The following is a 17,582-nucleotide window of genomic DNA, read 5'->3' on the forward strand; positions in this document are numbered from 1 at the left end:
ACAATCGTCCCTCAAACTAAGCAGTTACAGGAAGGAGAAACAAGAGACACTGAACAACTGGTCAGCCCCCCCCCCCCCCTCCCCCCACCCACCCACGCCAGGAAACAAGGTAGAGGACGGCAGACTTGGACAGCAATGCAGGCAGCAGTTTATCGTTTCTCCCAGCGAGAAGGGTTGTGAAACACTGCAGAAGGACTGCAGAGACTGATGTGTGTGTCTGGGGAGCTCAGCACTTATAGGGAACCGAGGGGGAATCAGGCGATGGGTGCCGCACTGCCATTCAGCCCAGAATAATAAACAACAACAACAACAATAATAATAATAATAATGAAAAAACTAATAAGAAAAACACAGAGGAAAATCAACACAAATAATGTCAACTTTTTAGACTGGAGAGACAGATGGCAGTCTGGGGAGCGAACACTGTTAAAACCATGGTCCCTATGAGTGTATGTGTGTGTGTGTGTGTGTGTGTGTGGAGTGTGTTTAAGCATGTGTGTGTATTTAAAAAAAAGAAAAAAAAAAGTTAGAGATAGACTACATCTGGTTGGTCCTCTGTCAGGTCATATGTACTGATCGGGGGGAGGGGGGGGGTTCTTTAAGACAGTTCCAGACACACTGGTTCTTCCCACTAGCGCCGCCTGTCTCGGGGCGGGGGGTCACTGCGACTGCGTGAGCGTCTGCCGCCCCATGCACTGCTGCCCCCTGGTCTGCGATAGCCCGCTTCTCTGCGTTTGTTCTCACCCTCTCTGCCCCTCTCCCTCTCTCTGTCCCGCTCTCCTCCCTCCCCTCTGTCTCCAGCCGTGCCAACCCCGGCTTTAATCCTCTCTTTGCGCTCCTCATCCCTTTTCTTCTCCTCCTCTTCCTGTTGCTCCTTCCTTCGCTTCTCTCGCTCCTTCATCCGCTCTGCTCGAGCCGCCTCCCTCTGGGCAAACTGGAGAGAGAGAGAGAGAGAGAGAGAGAGAGAGAGAGAGATTGTAAGACGGTGTGTTGCAAAAACTATCAATGTAGAAGAAAATAATCACTTTCAATTCTACGAATGTGACAGTTACGGGCATTTGTGACGCATCCATGGGAAATGCTTGTGTGTGTGTGTGTGTGTTGAGGTGTGAAACTGTTATGATGTGCAAGACATCAGATAATTCCTTTATTATTGAGTGTGTGTGTCGCTCACCTGCTCGTCTGTGAGGGGGAGCCAGTATATACAAGGGGCTGCTTTGGTTTTACAGAACAGGTCATCTAGCAGTTTGGCAGGGGGCTCCTCAGCTGCTTTGTCTGTAAAAAAAAAAAAAACACCATGAGTTAATACACCATAGATCCATTAGGGCACAACTCCTCGTGCTCTCTGTCTCTCTCTCTCTCTCTCTGTCTCTCACCTTTCTTATCAGTCTTCTTCTCCTTGCTCTTGCCCCTCTCCTTGCGCTTCCTCTCTCGGGACCGGGATCGCCTAGGACCGCTCTGCTCCTCTCCGGGTTTTCCAAAGTCCCGGACCTTGTCCCTGTCCCATTCGCGCTCCGCACGGGTCCTCTCCCGGCGCTCCATCTCACGCTCACGCTCCGCCCACTGGTCGCGCTCGGGGAGGAGAGGGGGCGGGGCAGCCCCCCGGCCACGGCCAGCCGCTGCAGCAGCAGCCCCCCGCTCCTCCTCGCCGGGCCTGTCAGCAACAGGCAAGCCTCTGTGGAAGTCCAGCTACACACACACACACACACACACACACACACACACACACACACACACACACACACACACACACACACACACACACACACACACACACTTCGTTAGACCAATGATGGACCACAGGTGTACTTCTCGTTGCTGTTCCTAGCATTTCTCCTGGCTCTCTCAGGCCAACATGAAGGGATTCATTGGGAGGTTGAGGAGATCAGAATGGCACGTACCTCCTCCTGCTGGCTGAAGTCCACGCTGAGGAACTTGGGGTTGCTCTGGGGCCACTTGACCCCGTGCAGGGCAGCGCGCGTGGCCACAGCCTCCTCCGCATTGGAGTACTGAAACACAAGGAGGTAAAGAGACCTTTTAGGAACAGAGAGGTCTGGCCTTGGTCCTCAGGGTTCTCCCCAAACAATGTAAGAGGGCCGCTGTGCCACCTTGTCGACTTGGCCGTGCCACCTTGTCGACTTGGCCGTGCCACCTTGTCGACTTGGCCGTGCCACCTTGTCGACTTGGCTCCGCCACCATGTAAGATCAAATTAAACTGTTATTTACTAATGATGGGGTCGCTCTCTTTGATCACCGATGACATTGTTGTTAAAAGTGAAAGCGAAAGCGTTGCCATGTTCCTCAGTTAATTCAGCGTTTCAGCAGTACTTTTAGCACATTTTTTTTTACATGAATAAACGCCGGTTTTGATACTGCAATCCAGCGCCACCAAATCCGAAGCCATACAGAGCAGAGTCATGGATCTGAATTGAAGGGATCGGGGTTTGTGGAGACCACTTACCGTGACGTAGCAGTGAGATTTTATCTTGTCTATCCAGAAGCCCTCCTCCACCACGGTGCCAGTCCTGCTGAGCAGCTCCTTCAGCTGGCCCAGGGTGAACGGCCTCACCTGCACCACGGGACCACAGGGGTTACCATCCGCCATCACAACAGCTCACCCTCACCCTCGGCTGTCTCAGCCAGCCCATTCCAACTACATACTGACCTCATTTCTGTGTCGAGAGCAAAGCTAATGCATGGATATTACCATTTAGCGTTTAATGTATGGATATTAGCATTTAGCATTTCAACAATAACACAAAGGATTCCCTCGGGGGAGCTGTGGTGGTATGTGTTTAAGGGACAGGCTGGGCTCTCACCAGATTGGACACGTGCACTATATTGGAGACTTTTCCTCGCGGAGGAGAGGGCTGCTTGGCCGTGCGGACCGGGTCGTCGATGGTGACGGACACGCCCGACTTCTGCTGGCTGATGGAACGACGGATCAGAGTGTCGCTAGGGGCAACTTAGGAGAGAGGGAGAGGGGGATGTATCGATCAGGCAACTCATTTAGGACACAATCACGAGGGTAGAACATTATTGGGGCGGGGGGGGTCATCATCAAAGAGAGTGATCAATCATTGATCTGATCACTCACGTGTATTGATCTCCATCTCATGGTTGGGAGGAGATGGGGCTTCTGGCTTAACGACACCCTGGAATGAACTGTCCATTCTCTCCTCCTGACTCCTCCCCTCTCTGTCTGACTTCACCTCTTCTCCATCCTCCCTCTCCTCCTCCTCTTCTTCCTCTTCCTCCTCCTCGTCGCATCTGTTCCTCTTGGTCTCCTTCTGCCCGTTCTCCTGACTCTCAGACGGGACCACCTAGGTTGGTGGAGGGGATGAAGAGAAGGTGTCACACAGATGTTTATTTTTTTTTGTATACGTGTTTTTAGAGCATTTCTGCTTTATTGGGATAGAGACAGTAGAGATTAACAGGAAGGATGGGTGAGAGAGAAGGGATCACATGCAAGTCGGGCCCTTGAGCAAGGCACTTAACCCCTAACCAGCGGTGCCGAATATGGCTGCCCTGTGCCCAGAGCTCTGTTCTCCCTTGGGGGTGTGGTGTGTGTGTTGTCTCGGGAGGGGTGTGCACGTGTCAAATTCCTACAATTGATTGCATTGACTGCCAAATAAAGAGTCTTCTTCTTCTTCATATGTATTTTGGATTATTTGGTAACAGTTGAAGCCCCCTTCAGAAAATCGGACAGAATGCACCTTTAAACTGAACAAATGTACGGTCCAAGGATTCAATCATCATGTTCGACCCTGACCTGGGTGACTGTGCGTCTGATCATGAGGTCATGGTCGCCCCGCTCCCTGTCCTCCTCCTCTCCCCCGGAAAGGTGAGCCTCCTCTGGGTGCAGATCCACCACCGCCTCCTGGCCTGGACTCGGCCTGATGTCTGGGATCAGAGACTGATGGAAGGAAAATAAAGACATTACAGGTGGGACCTGTATATATATACACCTGGGGTATATTCATATTTATTACCACCATGTGAATAGATGTATTACATGTATATCCAGTGAGTGAAGTGATACTGTGAGGGTTTAATAACATCCGTAGATGACCAAGGTTTCAAATAACCAAATCAGAGCCGCCCCAAAAGAATTAAACACCAATGCGCCTGGTCTCAAAAAGTGTCAACGTCTCTACCGTGGGCAGCCCCAAGAGTCATCGGGCTCCTCTAAGAGACCATGTACACCTGGAACCCTGTATAGGATGGTTCCATAGTTCCATAGGTGGTGAGCTGCAGTGTACCTTCAGAGAGTCTGTAGTGATGCTGATGGATGGTTTCTTAGCAGTGACACCGCTGCTGGAGCCCCATCTCCTCTTCCTGCCGCCCGCCGCCCCAGACTCCGCCTCTCCCTCTGCACTGACAGCACCTGGGGAGGCCTTACTGCCTGTTGGCGGGGGAGAGAAGAGTTGGGTCATGCTCCAACTGACGCACACGCACACGCACACACACACACCTCAGTGTGTCACACAAATTCATTCATGTTAAACTGGCTCTCACTCACTCACACACAGTGGCTTGTAACACACAAGAGTAGCAAGAGTACCATTGCATACATTGCTTCACCGCTGTTTGTACTGCTTATACTGTTTATATTTTTTATTACTTCTATTTTATTTTATTCTATTTTAAAACTTATTGTTGCACTACTCTGTATAACAATGACATAACAAAGCCATGCCAGACACAACGACTACACCCTAACATAAAGAGAAAGAAGGGGAAGGACAGGTGGTGCAACAACACCTGCACAGCCGTGGAAGGACAAAGACAAGAGGGAGACGGAGATGTGACAGGAGGAGAGGTACTCACTGCTAAGGGAGATCTTACGGGCCGTGAATGCCTTGGGTGTCTGAAAGAAAAGGAGAAAAACACCCCACAGAACATGGGACGGTGAGAGGCAGAGATGGACAGACGCACATCCAGGTCGACGGACAGATAGAAGGAGAGGACAGCACAATTAGAGAGAGAGAGAGAGATTGGGGGGGAGGGGAAGAAAGGAGGTGATAGAGACTGCTGCTCCATGTCACTTTCTTCCTCAGAATATGTTAGTGTGAACAGCATACTGCAGTGACTGACAACACTGTGGGTGTTCGTCCATCTACGGTCCCCAGACACACAGCCAGTGTGTACGCCTTAGACATAGCCAGAGTTTATGTAACGTTTCTAAATACAGCCCCAGAGATGGAGATAATGTCAGCTCAAATTTGGTGAAGAGCTGTGATGGGGGATGGAGCTGCAGTCTCTATCACACATATAGACAGACAGACAGACAGACAGAGAGAAACCTGATGGCAATACTGCAGTTTGAATTCCTTAGAATTTATCAATTTAATTACACCGTATCCAAATAGTGTCGCTCTGTATCTAAGTGTCTCTAGGGATTACTTACAAAACAATGGGGTACAAGACAGACTATGAAATAATAGGATATTAAATATTGGGTGGTTTAAAACCATTCTTAATCAAAACTGCAGTAGCCATATATAATGTAAACAGTGTATCCATTTCACAATTATACTCTAGTCAATTCCCCCGTTTTAGACTAAGATGAGGGAGTCTGACTAAGACTAAGCATTTTCTAAATATTTCGTTGTAGGAAATAACATTGAGAAAATGACTACTTATTCCCTGCAGGTACCACTGAAACCTGATCCTTACTGGGTTGGATATGGCCCAATCACGACTGCGTGTACTGTATCTAGGCAACAAGGGTCCAATCAAAGGAGGTTGAGATGTTTGGGTGGAAATCTGATTTGCTGGTTGGCAGGATGGGCTCTGTAGTTCAGTGGGGGGGCAGCAAGACTTGCGAGGCTTTTTTTTTTTTTTTTTTTTAAATGCTTTGGGTCAAGGCAGGAGTCCTTTGATACCATGTACAAGTCCTTTCAGAAGCATCATCGTGTGTCTATGTTGTGCTACTGTCCAAACCGATGGAGAGCTGAGACAGTGAATCTTGTGCAACAGTCACCACTGAAAATCCAAAGACAGTGAGGAGAGCGGTTCAGCAGACACCCTCTTGCTGGAGGGCATCAGAAGTCAGCCACAGTTCATGTAGAGTGCCAGGAACCAGCAGAAACCCGGGTATATAAAAAGAAGGGATCCAATTGGCAAGTCCCTTTGAAAACACAAAGTCCATGTAGTCCCTCGTGAGAGATTCATTTGGATCCCATTCTTAACAGATGGAGAACACAATCCAAAATGTCCTTTCTCGGAATAAACAGTCCAGCAAAGATCACCCAGCTTAGCCGTTCATGAAAGCCAAGTCCATTGAGCAGCACATCCACATGCTGCGATTGGTTTAGCCACTGTAGAAAAACAGCCAGTAACACCACTGGAAACTCATTCACAGGCGTGTTGAGGAGGGGTGTGAATGAAAGTGTCTTTCAACAAGGTCGTGGTAAGTGCCTGCTTCCTCATCTCCACTACATCCCACCTGTAAGGTTATGCATGATGGCCAAACAGGTGAGGGTCTATGAGCCGACAGGGCTGGGCAGGCCATGCAGGTGGTCAGTTCAGAAGTAATGTGCCCACATCCAACTTATTTGCAGGATGGCATTGTGTTACGGAGACTGTCAGATCACATCCCTCTCTCAAGCCTTTAGCTCATCAGTCCAATCAGAATCTCCTGTCAGCCATCTCCGTAGCAACATGGCCTTTGTTGCCACGGCTGTCCCACAGCAGCAGGGGGCCTATCTCTGGTATACGCAGGGGTCGTGGGGACAGTGGCATAGGTGCAGCAGTAGTAGTAGTAGTAGCAGTAGTAGTGGTAGAAGTAGTGTGCAGGTACCATTAGGGGCAATGGAACAGGCATGAGCACCTTTATAACAAAGCAATCAATGGGGATTTAAACATCAGCCACAGTGAGAGTAGTATACCACCCCCTGCTGCTTCTGTCTTGAGACAGCATCAGCAAAGGTTCAAAAACACAGCAAAAATAAAACAAAATATTTCTTTTCTCTATCGACCCAGTCCTAAACTTTGGGTAATTGGTTGACAGCATCACCAAAATCAACAGGGTAAAATACAAAAAAAAAAGAAAAATCAATAATACTGTTTAGCTTTCATTTAGATAAAAACGTGCCAATTTAAAATTATTCCTCTCTCATGACCTATACGCACTTCACTGTCTACAATGTAGAGGGAGGTGAACAACATAGTAAACTGGAAGGGAGGAACCACTGATGTGCCCAAGATGTAACTCCCTACAACTGCCACCTAAAACAACAACATTGCCATTTCCTCACTAGAGTGGTTAGTTTTGCTGGCTGAGAGTTGGGGAGAAGAATCCTCACAGGTTGGCCCGTCCAAGCCCTGAGCTCAGCTCTGTAGAGAGCTATGGTACAGTCAAGTCCCAGTGTTCCTGAGTAGCCTTACCTCCTCACCGCTCTCTGGAGCCCGATCAGGCTCAGCCATGACGGCCTCCTTCGCCTCCCTGGACACAAAAGACGAGAGAAACGAAAGAATAATAGAGAATAATAGATAGAAGGATGGAGGAGTAGAGAAGCGGTTGGGCAGAGAGATGGGGAGGCAGTGGGAGAAGAGAGATAAGGGAGAAGAATATTTGTTCTATTAGCTTAAAATACAAGATTTTCAGAGCAATGGGGGGGGGTCAACATATATATATGTGATGTGAGGACAATGTCAATCAGTATACAAGGGTTCAAACCGCCACTCTTAAATATCAATTGTCATGCACTTGGTGTTACTCTATTAATTATATAAATAAGTGCCTGCTCCATATTCGAATTCTGTACAAGAATGGATTAGATGGTGGTGCAATTAATCAGTGCTACATTATATCCCAAGTATAAGATAATCGAATATAATAAAGCTTGTTTTTTTGTCATTAGCAAACGGAAGACTAGATTAAAGACTACATTAAATCTATGGAATCGCCTATGGGAAATATAATCCACGAGGTATAGCCACAGCTATATGCGTCGTCTTGCAATTCGCGGTTTATCCCTTTCGAATTAATGGAAAATGACGACACGTCGAGCGAGACATACGAGTCCATAAATTAATATAGCGGAGAGCAGAAAGGCACTTTGGAGTATCCCACTCATCCGAAATTCCCTTTCACTTGATTGATTCATTCTTTCTAGAGGCAGTGCAGTACAATGACAACGGTGACTGCACGTCCCCCACTCCTCTCTCGTCTACAAACACACACTAGTACCATTCTTCAACCGGACAACCCTGCATCGGAGTGCAATATTTCTCCACCAAATTGCAACACAATCGCAATACGTTAGTGAAGAGAAGAGCGCGCAACAATGTTGCTACAACGTAACGCCTCAAATCGGGTGTTGCTATAAAAAAAAATCCCTGCGCCGCGACGAACAGTCTCTCCCCTTCCTACCTTTACTCTCACCAGATTCTAATCCCCTCCGACAGCATTTTTGCCGGTACCGGTTCAAAATCAAACCTGGCCCGTTAAAACGATATACAGAGACAAGGCAAGCGACGAGTTTGACTGTTGACCGGAGGCTCGCTGCACTGCGCTGTCATCGGTTAAGCCCAAACACGCAGCACAGCCATGTTGAATTCAATGAGAAATGAGACACACAGAAATAGGACCCCCATCTTCTCAGCCACACCGGCTTCAAGGCAGTCGCATTAAACGCCTGTCAGGAATTTCTTTAACGTTGGATTCTTCCGATGTAAAACCCTTATTAGATCTAATCTTCAATTACTAATGACTAAAATGTAGTGCAAAGTAGCCACACACAACGTTGTAAAAACGATTGCAAAAGATAACGATGATCACTGATCTATGATACATAAATATAACGAAAAATATTTTGTATGATACCACACAATTTCCAAGGCTAAAGGCATCATGAAGTTTATGTTCTGCATTGCATGAGGCGAAAATGTTTATCCAAGCAATTCCTTGATGAGGTGATCCCAAGTTCACACATATACTGATATAATTGCAATGATGGATGCATATCAGTGTTGACAAGGGTATTTTATGTATGTATGTATGTATGTATGTGTGTGTGTGGTGTGTGTGTGTGTGTGGTGTGTGTGTGTGTGTGTGTGTGTGTGTGTGTGTGTGTGTGTGTGTGCCAACAGTGTGTAAACGGACCTTGCTGTGTCACGCTTTTCCTCCTCTCTTTTGTTGTCCTTCTGTTCATTATCTTCTCCAGCAGGAACTCCAACGAGTGGCTTCTGCAGGATGGATGGATCACGTTAAAGAGAGGAACAGACATTATGCACGTGGACATAACTGATGGAACAGGTAAGATACCACCAACTTCCACCAACCTATGGTCACAAAAATGTCACTTTTTGAATAATCTGTAGTGTAACAGTGAAGACTCAGCTGACCTTGCTGTGGCTGGCTCCATCAACTGTCATGTCTTTCTCCTGCCCAAACACTATCCTTTTGCGCTGTGGGGCTTTCGAGGTCTCAGTTGAATCCTTAGGTTGGACAACTGCCCCCTTATCCTGGGATGGGGTGTTTCTCTTAAGTTTCTCAGACTGAAGGGGAGAGAGAATAGGTCTTATACAATGTGTATCAGGCAAACATTCATTACAGTAATAGTCATACCAAGTAGAAAGAGTGTGTGTATGTGTGTGTGTTTGTTTTGGGACATTTATATCAATCAGTTAGTACAAATGTATCCCTGTCCTATGCCAACTAATGGTCAAATATATCCAAGCCACATGGGTGTGATTGCACGTTGCTAAGACTGCATCTATAGCATTTACTGTGTGCCCAATATACGACAAACATACATAGTCTATAGAATCAATCTTTCACCGCTAAAGCAAAATATTGTAATTCAGAAATTCTGTTCTCCTCTAAAGAATTGACTGTCTCTGTGTCATTTGCTCTGATAGAACGTAAAAAGATGAGAACAAAAATTACACAGGAACAAAAAGGGAAGAACTACTTGCCCACTTGGGTATTAAGACCTATTGCCCTTGTTCAACTGTACACGTCATATTGATATTCATCTCATGTATATTCGCTCATTACATTCATTTAATTATACTCATCGTAATACCTATACTGTAATAGATGCCAATATTTGCATCTGGTTAGATGCCAAACTGCATTTCATTGTCTCAGTACTTGTACTCTGTGCAATGACAATAAAGTTGAATCTAATCTAATCCATTACGTGTATGTATAGGAAATACATTGTTTTAATGGTGCACTCTCTGACACAACAGTTTTTGTAAAAAGCGCTATGCAAATAAAATTGGATTGATTGATGGCGCTGTTTGATTGGGGAAGAGAGCAGGACCTGTGGACCACCACTCACCATTTTACCACTGGAAGTGGTTCTGGTTTTGTCCTGGGAGGAGGCTGACGACCCAGATGAACGTGAAGAGGACGACCCAGAGTCAGAGTCTGAGGAAGAGGAATCACTCGATGAGGAGGCCCGTCTCCCTCGTTTCTCTTCTTTCTTTCCACCCCTCTTCTTCCGTCCATCTCTATCTCCCTCACCCCCCTGTGGTGGGGCTGAGGTGGGCAGCACAGCGCCCGCTGGACCTTTTCCAGCTGTCTCTCTTGCTGCCCGTTTCTGTGGCTCCTCCTTATCCTTTACAGCATGCTTCTCTGACAGGCTGCTGCTCTTCACCTCTTGAGGACTCTTGCACGGCGCGGCAATCACAGGGTTCTCCCTCTCTGGAACCTGTGACGCTGACGCTGCTGGTCCTGAAACAAGGACCCCCTGTCTTGCAGGCACCTGTGGTGCTGCCTGTTCAGCAGCAGGTAGAGGGCCTTCCTGCCCTTGTCCCTCTCTGGGTTTGCTGGGGGAGAGAAGAGTTGAGGCCTGGGGAGGACCCTGGGGGCTGTCAGAGAAAGTACGGGGCCTTTTGATCAGCATGGATGCTGAGGCGGAGGAAGATGGAGTGGACAGAACCGGGGCGTCTCTCAAGAAGCGGAACTTCTTGGAGGAGGACTGGGGTGACAAAGGTGTCGCATGGGTTGGTGACAGGTGTGTGCCAGACTCAGCTGGCTGGTTGTCTCGCCGTGCTTTCTGAGGCAAGGATTGCACTTGGGGAACACCACCATCCAGTTCTCTTCCCTCCGCTGCCACCATTTTACCTGCTCCGGTGGAGAGGGGGGGGGGAGTTGGCAGGGGGGTGAGACCAATCTCACGACCACGCTTCCATGGAGGAAGATGACTCTCCCTCTCTCTCTCAGCCACCCTTTCTTTTTCCTGTTCCAAAGCTTTCTCCTTCTCCTCCTTTTCTCTCTGAAGGGCCTTCTCTTGTTCCAAAGCTCTCTCTTTCTCCACTCTTTCACATTCCAAAGCCTTTTCCATCTCCTCCCTCTCTTTCTCCACGGCCCTCTTTCTTTCTAGGGCTTTCTCCCTTTCGATTCTCTCGTCCTCTAGAGCCTTCAACTTCTCCTTCCTCTCTCGCTCTAAAGCTCTCTCCCTCTCCAAGGCCTTCTCCCTCTCTTGCTCCAAAGCTTTCTCCTTTTCCCTCTCAGCTCGCTCCAGCTCCAAAGCCTTTTCTCTCTCCACTCGCTCTCGCTCCAAAGCATTTTCCCTATCTATTCGCTCTCGCTCCAAAGCTTTTTCCTTCTCCACCCTCTCCCGCTCCAAAGCCTTCTCCCTCTCAAGCTCCAAAGCCTTCTCCCTCTCAAGCTCCAAAGCCTTCTTCTTCTTCTCCCTCTCCAGCTCCAAAGCCTTCTCCCGCTCCAACGCCTTCTCCCTCTCAAGTTCCAAAGCCTTCTTCTTCTTCTCCCTCTCCTGCTCCAACGCCTTCTCCCTCTCCAGCTCCAAAGCCTTCTCCCTCTCCAGCTCCAAAGCCTTCTCCCTCTCCAGCTCCAACGCCTTCTCCCTCTCCAGCTCCAACGCCATCTCCCTCTCCATCCTCTCTCGTGCCAAAGCTCTCTCCCTCTCCAAAGCTCTCTCCCTTTCAATCCTCTCTTGTTCCAAAGCTCTCTCCCTGTCCACTCGCTCTCGCTCCAGAGCCTTCTCCCTCTCTTCCCGCTCCAAAGCTTTAGCCCTTTCTAGTTCCATTGCTCTCTCCTCTCTTTCCTGCTGCAAAGCTCTTTCTTGCTCCAAGGCTTTCTGTCTTTCTAACACCTGCAGCCTCTCCAGCTCTAGGGCCCTTTCTCTTGCTGCAGCCTTCTCCCTCTCTTCCTTTTCCCTAGCCAAAGCTTTCTCCCTTTCCTCTCTCTCTCGTTCAAGAGCTTTCTCCCTCTCCAACACTCTCTCCCTCTCCAGCGCTCTCTCCCTCTCCTTCCTCTCCTGCTCCAAAGCATTCTCCCTTTCTTCTCTCTCGCGCTCCAAAGCTTTCTCTCTCTCTACCCGTTCTCGTTCCAAAGCTCTCTCCCTCTCCTCCCTCTCTCGCTCCATAGCACGCTCTTGCTCAAATATTCTCTGCCTCTCCTGTCTTTCCAGCTCCAGGGATCGAAGTCTCTCTTGCTCAAGGGCTTTTTCTCTTTCCCTCTCCAACTGCTGCTCCCTTTCTTTTTCGTGCTGCCATGCGGCATCTCTCTCTTCTACCACAGAGGCCCTGAGCACACTCACAGGAACTTGACTGTGGGGGAGATGGGCACCCATGCCACCCTGGTTGGTGGCTGGAATCACACCAGGGAAAGACAAACTGGCTGCTGCATTGGCTGTGTGGGTGATGGCAGACACTGTGCCCTCTTGAGGACCTCTACCAGGAAAAGATGTTGCAGTTGCAGTACTGTTCTCCTGCCTCTCTGCCTCCCCGCCGCGTCCATGCCACCCAACTCCAGAAAAAGCCCCCTCTGACTCCATCTTGCGGGCCAGCAGGGTCAGTGGGCCAGGCTTGCGCTCTGCGTGGCCGCTCTGTGGCTCTGGGCTGCTGCTGCGACTGCCGCTGCTTGAGGAGCCAGAGCTGGAGGAGCTGGAGGTACGCCGCCTGGCTGGGGGCTCACCTGGACTAGGGGGGCTTTGTTTAGGAGTATCTGGCAGTGGGAATGATAACTCTGGGGGAGGGGATGGAGGTGGGGTGGGCTGCCGAAGTTGCTGAGACAACAGGGGAGGGGGAATGTGCTGTGGGGGTTGGCGGGATCCTCCGGACCTCTCTCTTGCCAGCTGGCCTCTCGGTGGCTCTCCTTGACTCCTCCTCCTCGCGCCAGTATCCCAGTCCTCATCCTCTCCATCCTCATCACCTTCATCGCTGTCGTCATCGCTGTCTGCTGGGACTTTGCTAGATGTGGGAACCCTCTCCGGTCGCTGCTCACCGCCAGCGACACGCACAGACAGAGAGGCAACGGCACCAGGTGCAGAGGTAGGAGAGGTGGGGGCAGGTGGACCAGGTACATGAGCCTCTCTGGCCCTGTGCCCCTCTCCCTCGCTCGCTGGGCCAGCTAGTACCTCTCCCTCGGAGGGGCCAAGCGGTTTGTGCTGGTCAACCAACACGGGTGAGACATCCTGATGAGGACGGAAAGGGAGCTGAGATTGAGTTTGTTGCAGGTATATGCCAGATAGTTTCTCCCATGCATACATGCAAATTATCAGGCATACATTAAACGGTGTGCAAGTTCCCCTTAAAACATGCAACATCCTCTCAGACATGCAAGTTAAATACACGGGAGAAACGGGAGAAAAAACAGCTACTTAAGTTGCCATCTTACCTGGTCTGGGGCGGCACAAGAACTGTTGTTGCCCTCTGAGTGTTCCACTTCGTCAGCACCTGGAAAACGATGAACGGTATGTATTAAGGGTGTGTTCCCTAAACATGAGAGGAGTATCTGACCCAATTTCATTGACTGAAGCTAACTGTAAGCTTTTAGTAAAGCCCTGAAAATAGAAAAGGCATGAAATGGTTTAGAGCGCAAGATCATATCTATGGGTGAGGGGAGCCACTGTCACCTTGGAATAACACAACTTTATTGTCCACCCGAGGATGGAAATGTGCTTTCATCCCGCAAAGATTGTAAAAATAAACAAACAATCGTATCATAAATCACATCACTGCTCACCGTCAGTTTCAGCTGCTTCCCTGGCCTCTCTCTCCAGACGCTGTCTCAGGAGCTCCTGTTGTTTAGCCAGATACTGCTTTATAAAGCTATTCTGACTCATCTCTTCACCAATCTGAAATTAAAAGGACAGACACTTTAATTATTATTATTTTATTTGTTTAATTGCATTCGTTCAAGATCTATGTTGCAGCACATCATGTGTGCAAGGTCTTAAGTTTTGCTCTAGGCACACCTCCACTTATCGGTCTCACCTGAGAGTTGGGCTGAAGTCCGATGTGATGAGTGGAGGTCCTTTGGAGGTTCTCCAGCATGAGAGCCTATTACAGACAAAGTAAATTAGGCTTTTCATCCTAAACATTTTAACTTTCGATATCATACATGTCTTTTTTTTGCCTTCAATAATCCTTTGGGACGGAGTCAGATCAAAGTTTCAATGTAGTTCAAGAAGCATAATACTACTTCCAGTAACGATAAATAATCTATCTAGCAAACAGAGTTGTAATACCGTATACAAATGATGCAAATACTCATTGCTTTCCCGTGGATCTTATATCAACAATGGTCATCCCACTACTGCAAACTGTAAGTACAGTAGCTACGGTAGTTTGCAGTCGCGTCCAAGTTGTATAACCTCCCCCGTCCCCCCACTAACTCATGCACACCAACAAAGCGCGGAGCCGACCGCCGAGAACTGAACAAACCGTGTCTCACATAAACACACACGTCCTGTAGCATTTTTTACGTCTAATTCAATGTCCCGACTGTTTAAAACACACCTAAGTTTCCAACAACATAGAAAAACGCATCGCCACGACGCAAAGCAGACAGCACACACACTTAATTTATCAAACTAGAGAGCAAAGCAAACACTCCGGCCTTCAAGACAAGAATCAGCCTGTCTGTAAACGTTAGCTAGCCAACTAGCTAGCGAGCATGTCTAGCGGCAGCAATAGGTTTAATGATCTCGACTTCTTAACCAAACATACCCCTTTGAGTCTCTTGATAAGAGCATTTTTCTGTCCGCTTTTAGGGAGCTTTCGCTCCTCCAATGCAGCTTTTAAATCTGCCACCCTCAGTGAGTGGAGCGGTCTCCCATCCAGCGTAACATCTTCGAGATCCGCCATTTTCCCTTCCTCACTCGTTCGTTCGCTGCGAGCAACGCCTTCCTTCAACCAACGTCAGACTCGGCAAGTTCCGACCGCGACGAGGGGGCAATCAACACACTGACAGCATGGAGATCACTCTTTAGTTTTAGCTGAATTTTACGCCGAGACAAAGTAAAATTAAGTTTAACTAATCACAGGGAATTTCGAGGAAATTGCCATTTAAAAACTCACCTTTGCTATAAAATGCGGGGGACTCATTCTTGCACCTGTTGGGTGCCAAACATTGACGCACTGCCCAGGTGTAGTCAGTCAGGGATATTTTATGCAATAGATCAGTTACACCTATTAGATAACAGAGTGATATGCTCTAGGAAAGGAAAGTTATGGAAGATACATTTTCAAAGTATTTGCAACGGACCCTGCCACACCAACATGCGCATCGGCTGCGCATTGTGCGTAAGCTTGATGCGCAACTGCATTCGACAACTGCGCACTGTGTAGCGCAAATTGTGATTAGCCAGCTAGACATCAACATTGCTCGGCTCAGTTGAGGTTTACAGAGCGCTATGCCTACAGCAATATGCAGAAAATAGGAAGGTGACTTGTAAAAAGCTGTACACGGTGAGCTTTGTGATCACAAGGTATTTGGTGGCTAAAACGTGCTTGTCCGTTTCTAGAAGGTTGGCTACTAGCTAAATCATCAGCTGTTGTCGGTTCGTAACGTTATTAGGTTAGCAACAAGGAAGTGCTGCTAGCTAGACCGAAAGAGGGGGAGCTACTGTAGCTACTTGTGTATGTGGACAACAAATAAACATAACAATAACGATTCAACGAGTGTATTCACTGTGACAAATTACCCGCTTATGCTAATGTCGTGGATATTGTTTGCTGTTTATGGCAAGACGAGTGATGTCTAGACACAACATGACTCAATACTAGTGATGTATTAACTGGCATTCTCTGTGAGCTGGATGCATGACAGCTCTATCACAGTATGTGCATAACAATGGATTCCGTTTTCTGATTTACTTAGCACACAGTTAACTAGTTAGATAGTTAGTTAGGTAGTCTCTCATCTGAAACTGAATATGGAACAATAACAATGTTTAAATTGTTCTGTTTTTTCGACCCATAGATGTCCTGGTTCTTTCATGTCAGCCATGGCTCCAATCAACAACCGCCAGGCATGATGTCTCCCACCACAGACGATCTGGCCAGCACACACTACTCCAACATCAGAGGTCCCACACTGGGTACAACGGGCACAGCTGCGCCAGGCATGCTCTGTGCCCAGTCCAGCTCATCTCCACGGAGCCTAAGCCTAGCAGACTTTCCATCGGCACCACAGGGCCCAGTACCTCTAAGCTTGGAGAACCTGTCGTGTACCTCCCTGAATTCGGGGGCGGGCAGAGAGCCCCTACCGCTCTCTTACGTAACTCTACAGGAACAGAGATGCGTGTTGAGCTGGTTCCTGACCTGGGGCACTATGCAGAGGGAACGGTTTCTGCAGGACCTGTTGGGGAAAGCTGTCCCGGGGAAAGTGTGTACCCTCCTTGAGTCGCTCAATACGCTACAGGTATAACCCACTCACCCCCCCCCCCCCCCCCCCCCAACCCAAATATATTAACTTCAAACTGCAATGTGACGTCCTTTGATAGCAGCAGTATCTTATAATAGTCATCTACTGTATACCTCACTCATACTTTTTTCTTTCTTCTCTGTGGTTTCTAGGTTAAGGACAGCCCACCTAATATCTTTGAGTGCCAACTGCGCCTCTGGACCCAGTGGTTTGAGTCATGGAGTGAGGAGGAGAGGAACAGTTTCTTGCACATCCTGGAGGAGAGGGATCCGATTTTTGTTGCCCACTTCTATAGAGGTGTTGCTGGGACTTCAGGCAGGGATTGAGGGATGGGTGGGAGAAGGATATGGTAGGTGTAGAGCTTATGGATGTTAGACAGTGATAGGCAACTGACATTAAAACAGGTGAAGTTGATGGAGTGGAGTTTATATGTGGGGTGAGAGTGAAGAACATGATTTTGTCTGTCTAGTAACATATAAGAAAGCTGTTATACTAATGATAATATACCCTGTGTCAACTAATTTGAGAGGGTAGGACGGAGTGGACTGAATAGAGGGACCATAATGAATCACCACCTTCATCATACAGAATGGATGGATGGATGGCATATCATCAACTTACAACCTTTTTCTTCCCTCTCACTGAAGTTAAACACCAGGGTTGTGTTCAGTAGAAAAAAGAAAAGAAAACAGTTTTCTGAGGAGGTACCACTTGAAATTGCCCAATAAGAACAGCCATTTTTGTCCCCCATCCCCCCCCCCCCCCCCCCCCTTAGTTTGAGACTAGGGCCAATCAGATCAGAGAGTTTCATTTTCACAGCTGCAGTCATATTGAACAGTTTTGTACAATGCCGGAAATAAAACACAATTTCATAATTCAAGTGTCAAACTTTATTGAAACAAATATGTTTTGACATACATGAATGAAAAGAAGAACATTTGATTTG

General features: G+C 48.0%; 2 protein-coding genes across 4 annotated transcripts; one reads left to right on the plus strand and one right to left on the minus strand.

Annotated features, from left to right (window-relative positions):
* Positions 1–448: 448 nt before the first annotated feature.
* On the minus strand, positions 449–15,086 carry acin1a (apoptotic chromatin condensation inducer 1a). Its single transcript, XM_083689954.1, has 18 exons — positions 14,938–15,086; positions 14,203–14,268; positions 13,952–14,063; positions 13,604–13,662; positions 10,299–13,400; positions 9,355–9,507; positions 9,113–9,195; positions 7,393–7,450; positions 4,831–4,870; positions 4,263–4,405; positions 3,773–3,916; positions 3,098–3,323; positions 2,820–2,965; positions 2,462–2,569; positions 1,902–2,009; positions 1,377–1,689; positions 1,175–1,275; positions 449–934 (listed from the first exon to the last, which is right to left on the minus strand). Exons 1-18 carry the CDS (start codon positions 15,073–15,075, stop codon positions 632–634), a joined length of 5,403 nt encoding a protein of 1,800 aa, XP_083546080.1. The 5' UTR covers positions 15,076–15,086; the 3' UTR covers positions 449–631.
* Positions 15,087–15,558: 472 nt separating this feature from the next.
* Positions 15,559–17,493, plus strand: cUnh14orf119 (chromosome Un C14orf119 homolog). Of its 3 annotated transcripts, none has more exons than XM_083689999.1 (3): positions 15,559–15,678; positions 16,193–16,633; positions 16,789–17,493. In XM_083689999.1, the coding sequence occupies exons 2-3, from the start codon at positions 16,193–16,195 to the stop codon at positions 16,960–16,962; spliced, it is 615 nt and encodes a 204-aa protein (XP_083546125.1). In that variant the 5' UTR covers positions 15,559–15,678; the 3' UTR covers positions 16,963–17,493. The 3 variants fall into 3 exon arrangements, with proteins under 3 accessions (XP_083546125.1, XP_083546126.1, XP_083546127.1); XM_083690000.1 differs by having other exon boundaries at positions 15,588–15,698; XM_083690001.1 differs by lacking the exon at positions 15,559–15,678 and adding an exon at positions 15,693–15,770.
* The last annotated feature ends 89 nt before the right edge of the window (positions 17,494–17,582 follow it).

This window comes from Argentina silus, assembly GCF_951799395.1.
Source record: "Argentina silus genome assembly, chromosome: 18".
Classification (NCBI taxonomy): domain Eukaryota; kingdom Metazoa; phylum Chordata; class Actinopteri; order Argentiniformes; family Argentinidae; genus Argentina; species Argentina silus.

What these genes read in the sequence shown, in the direction of transcription:
- acin1a (XM_083689954.1), bottom strand. Translation starts at nt 15,075, where the DNA reads ATGGCGGATCTCGAAGATGTTACGCTGGATGGGAGACCGCTCCACTCA. An exon ending in GACTTCAGCCCAACTCTCAG is followed by an intron (nt 14,064 to 14,202) that starts GTGAGACCGATA and finishes TTTTAATTTCAG; the next exon opens with ATTGGTGAAGAGATGAGTCA. An exon ending in ACTTCAGCCAGCAGGAGGAG is followed by an intron (nt 1,690 to 1,901) that starts GTACGTGCCATT and finishes GTGTGTGTGTAG; the next exon opens with CTGGACTTCCACAGAGGCTT.
- cUnh14orf119 (XM_083689999.1), top strand. Translation starts at nt 16,193, where the DNA reads ATGTCCTGGTTCTTTCATGTCAGCCATGGCTCCAATCAACAACCGCCA. An exon ending in AGTCGCTCAATACGCTACAG is followed by an intron (nt 16,634 to 16,788) that starts GTATAACCCACT and finishes TGTGGTTTCTAG; the next exon opens with GTTAAGGACAGCCCACCTAA.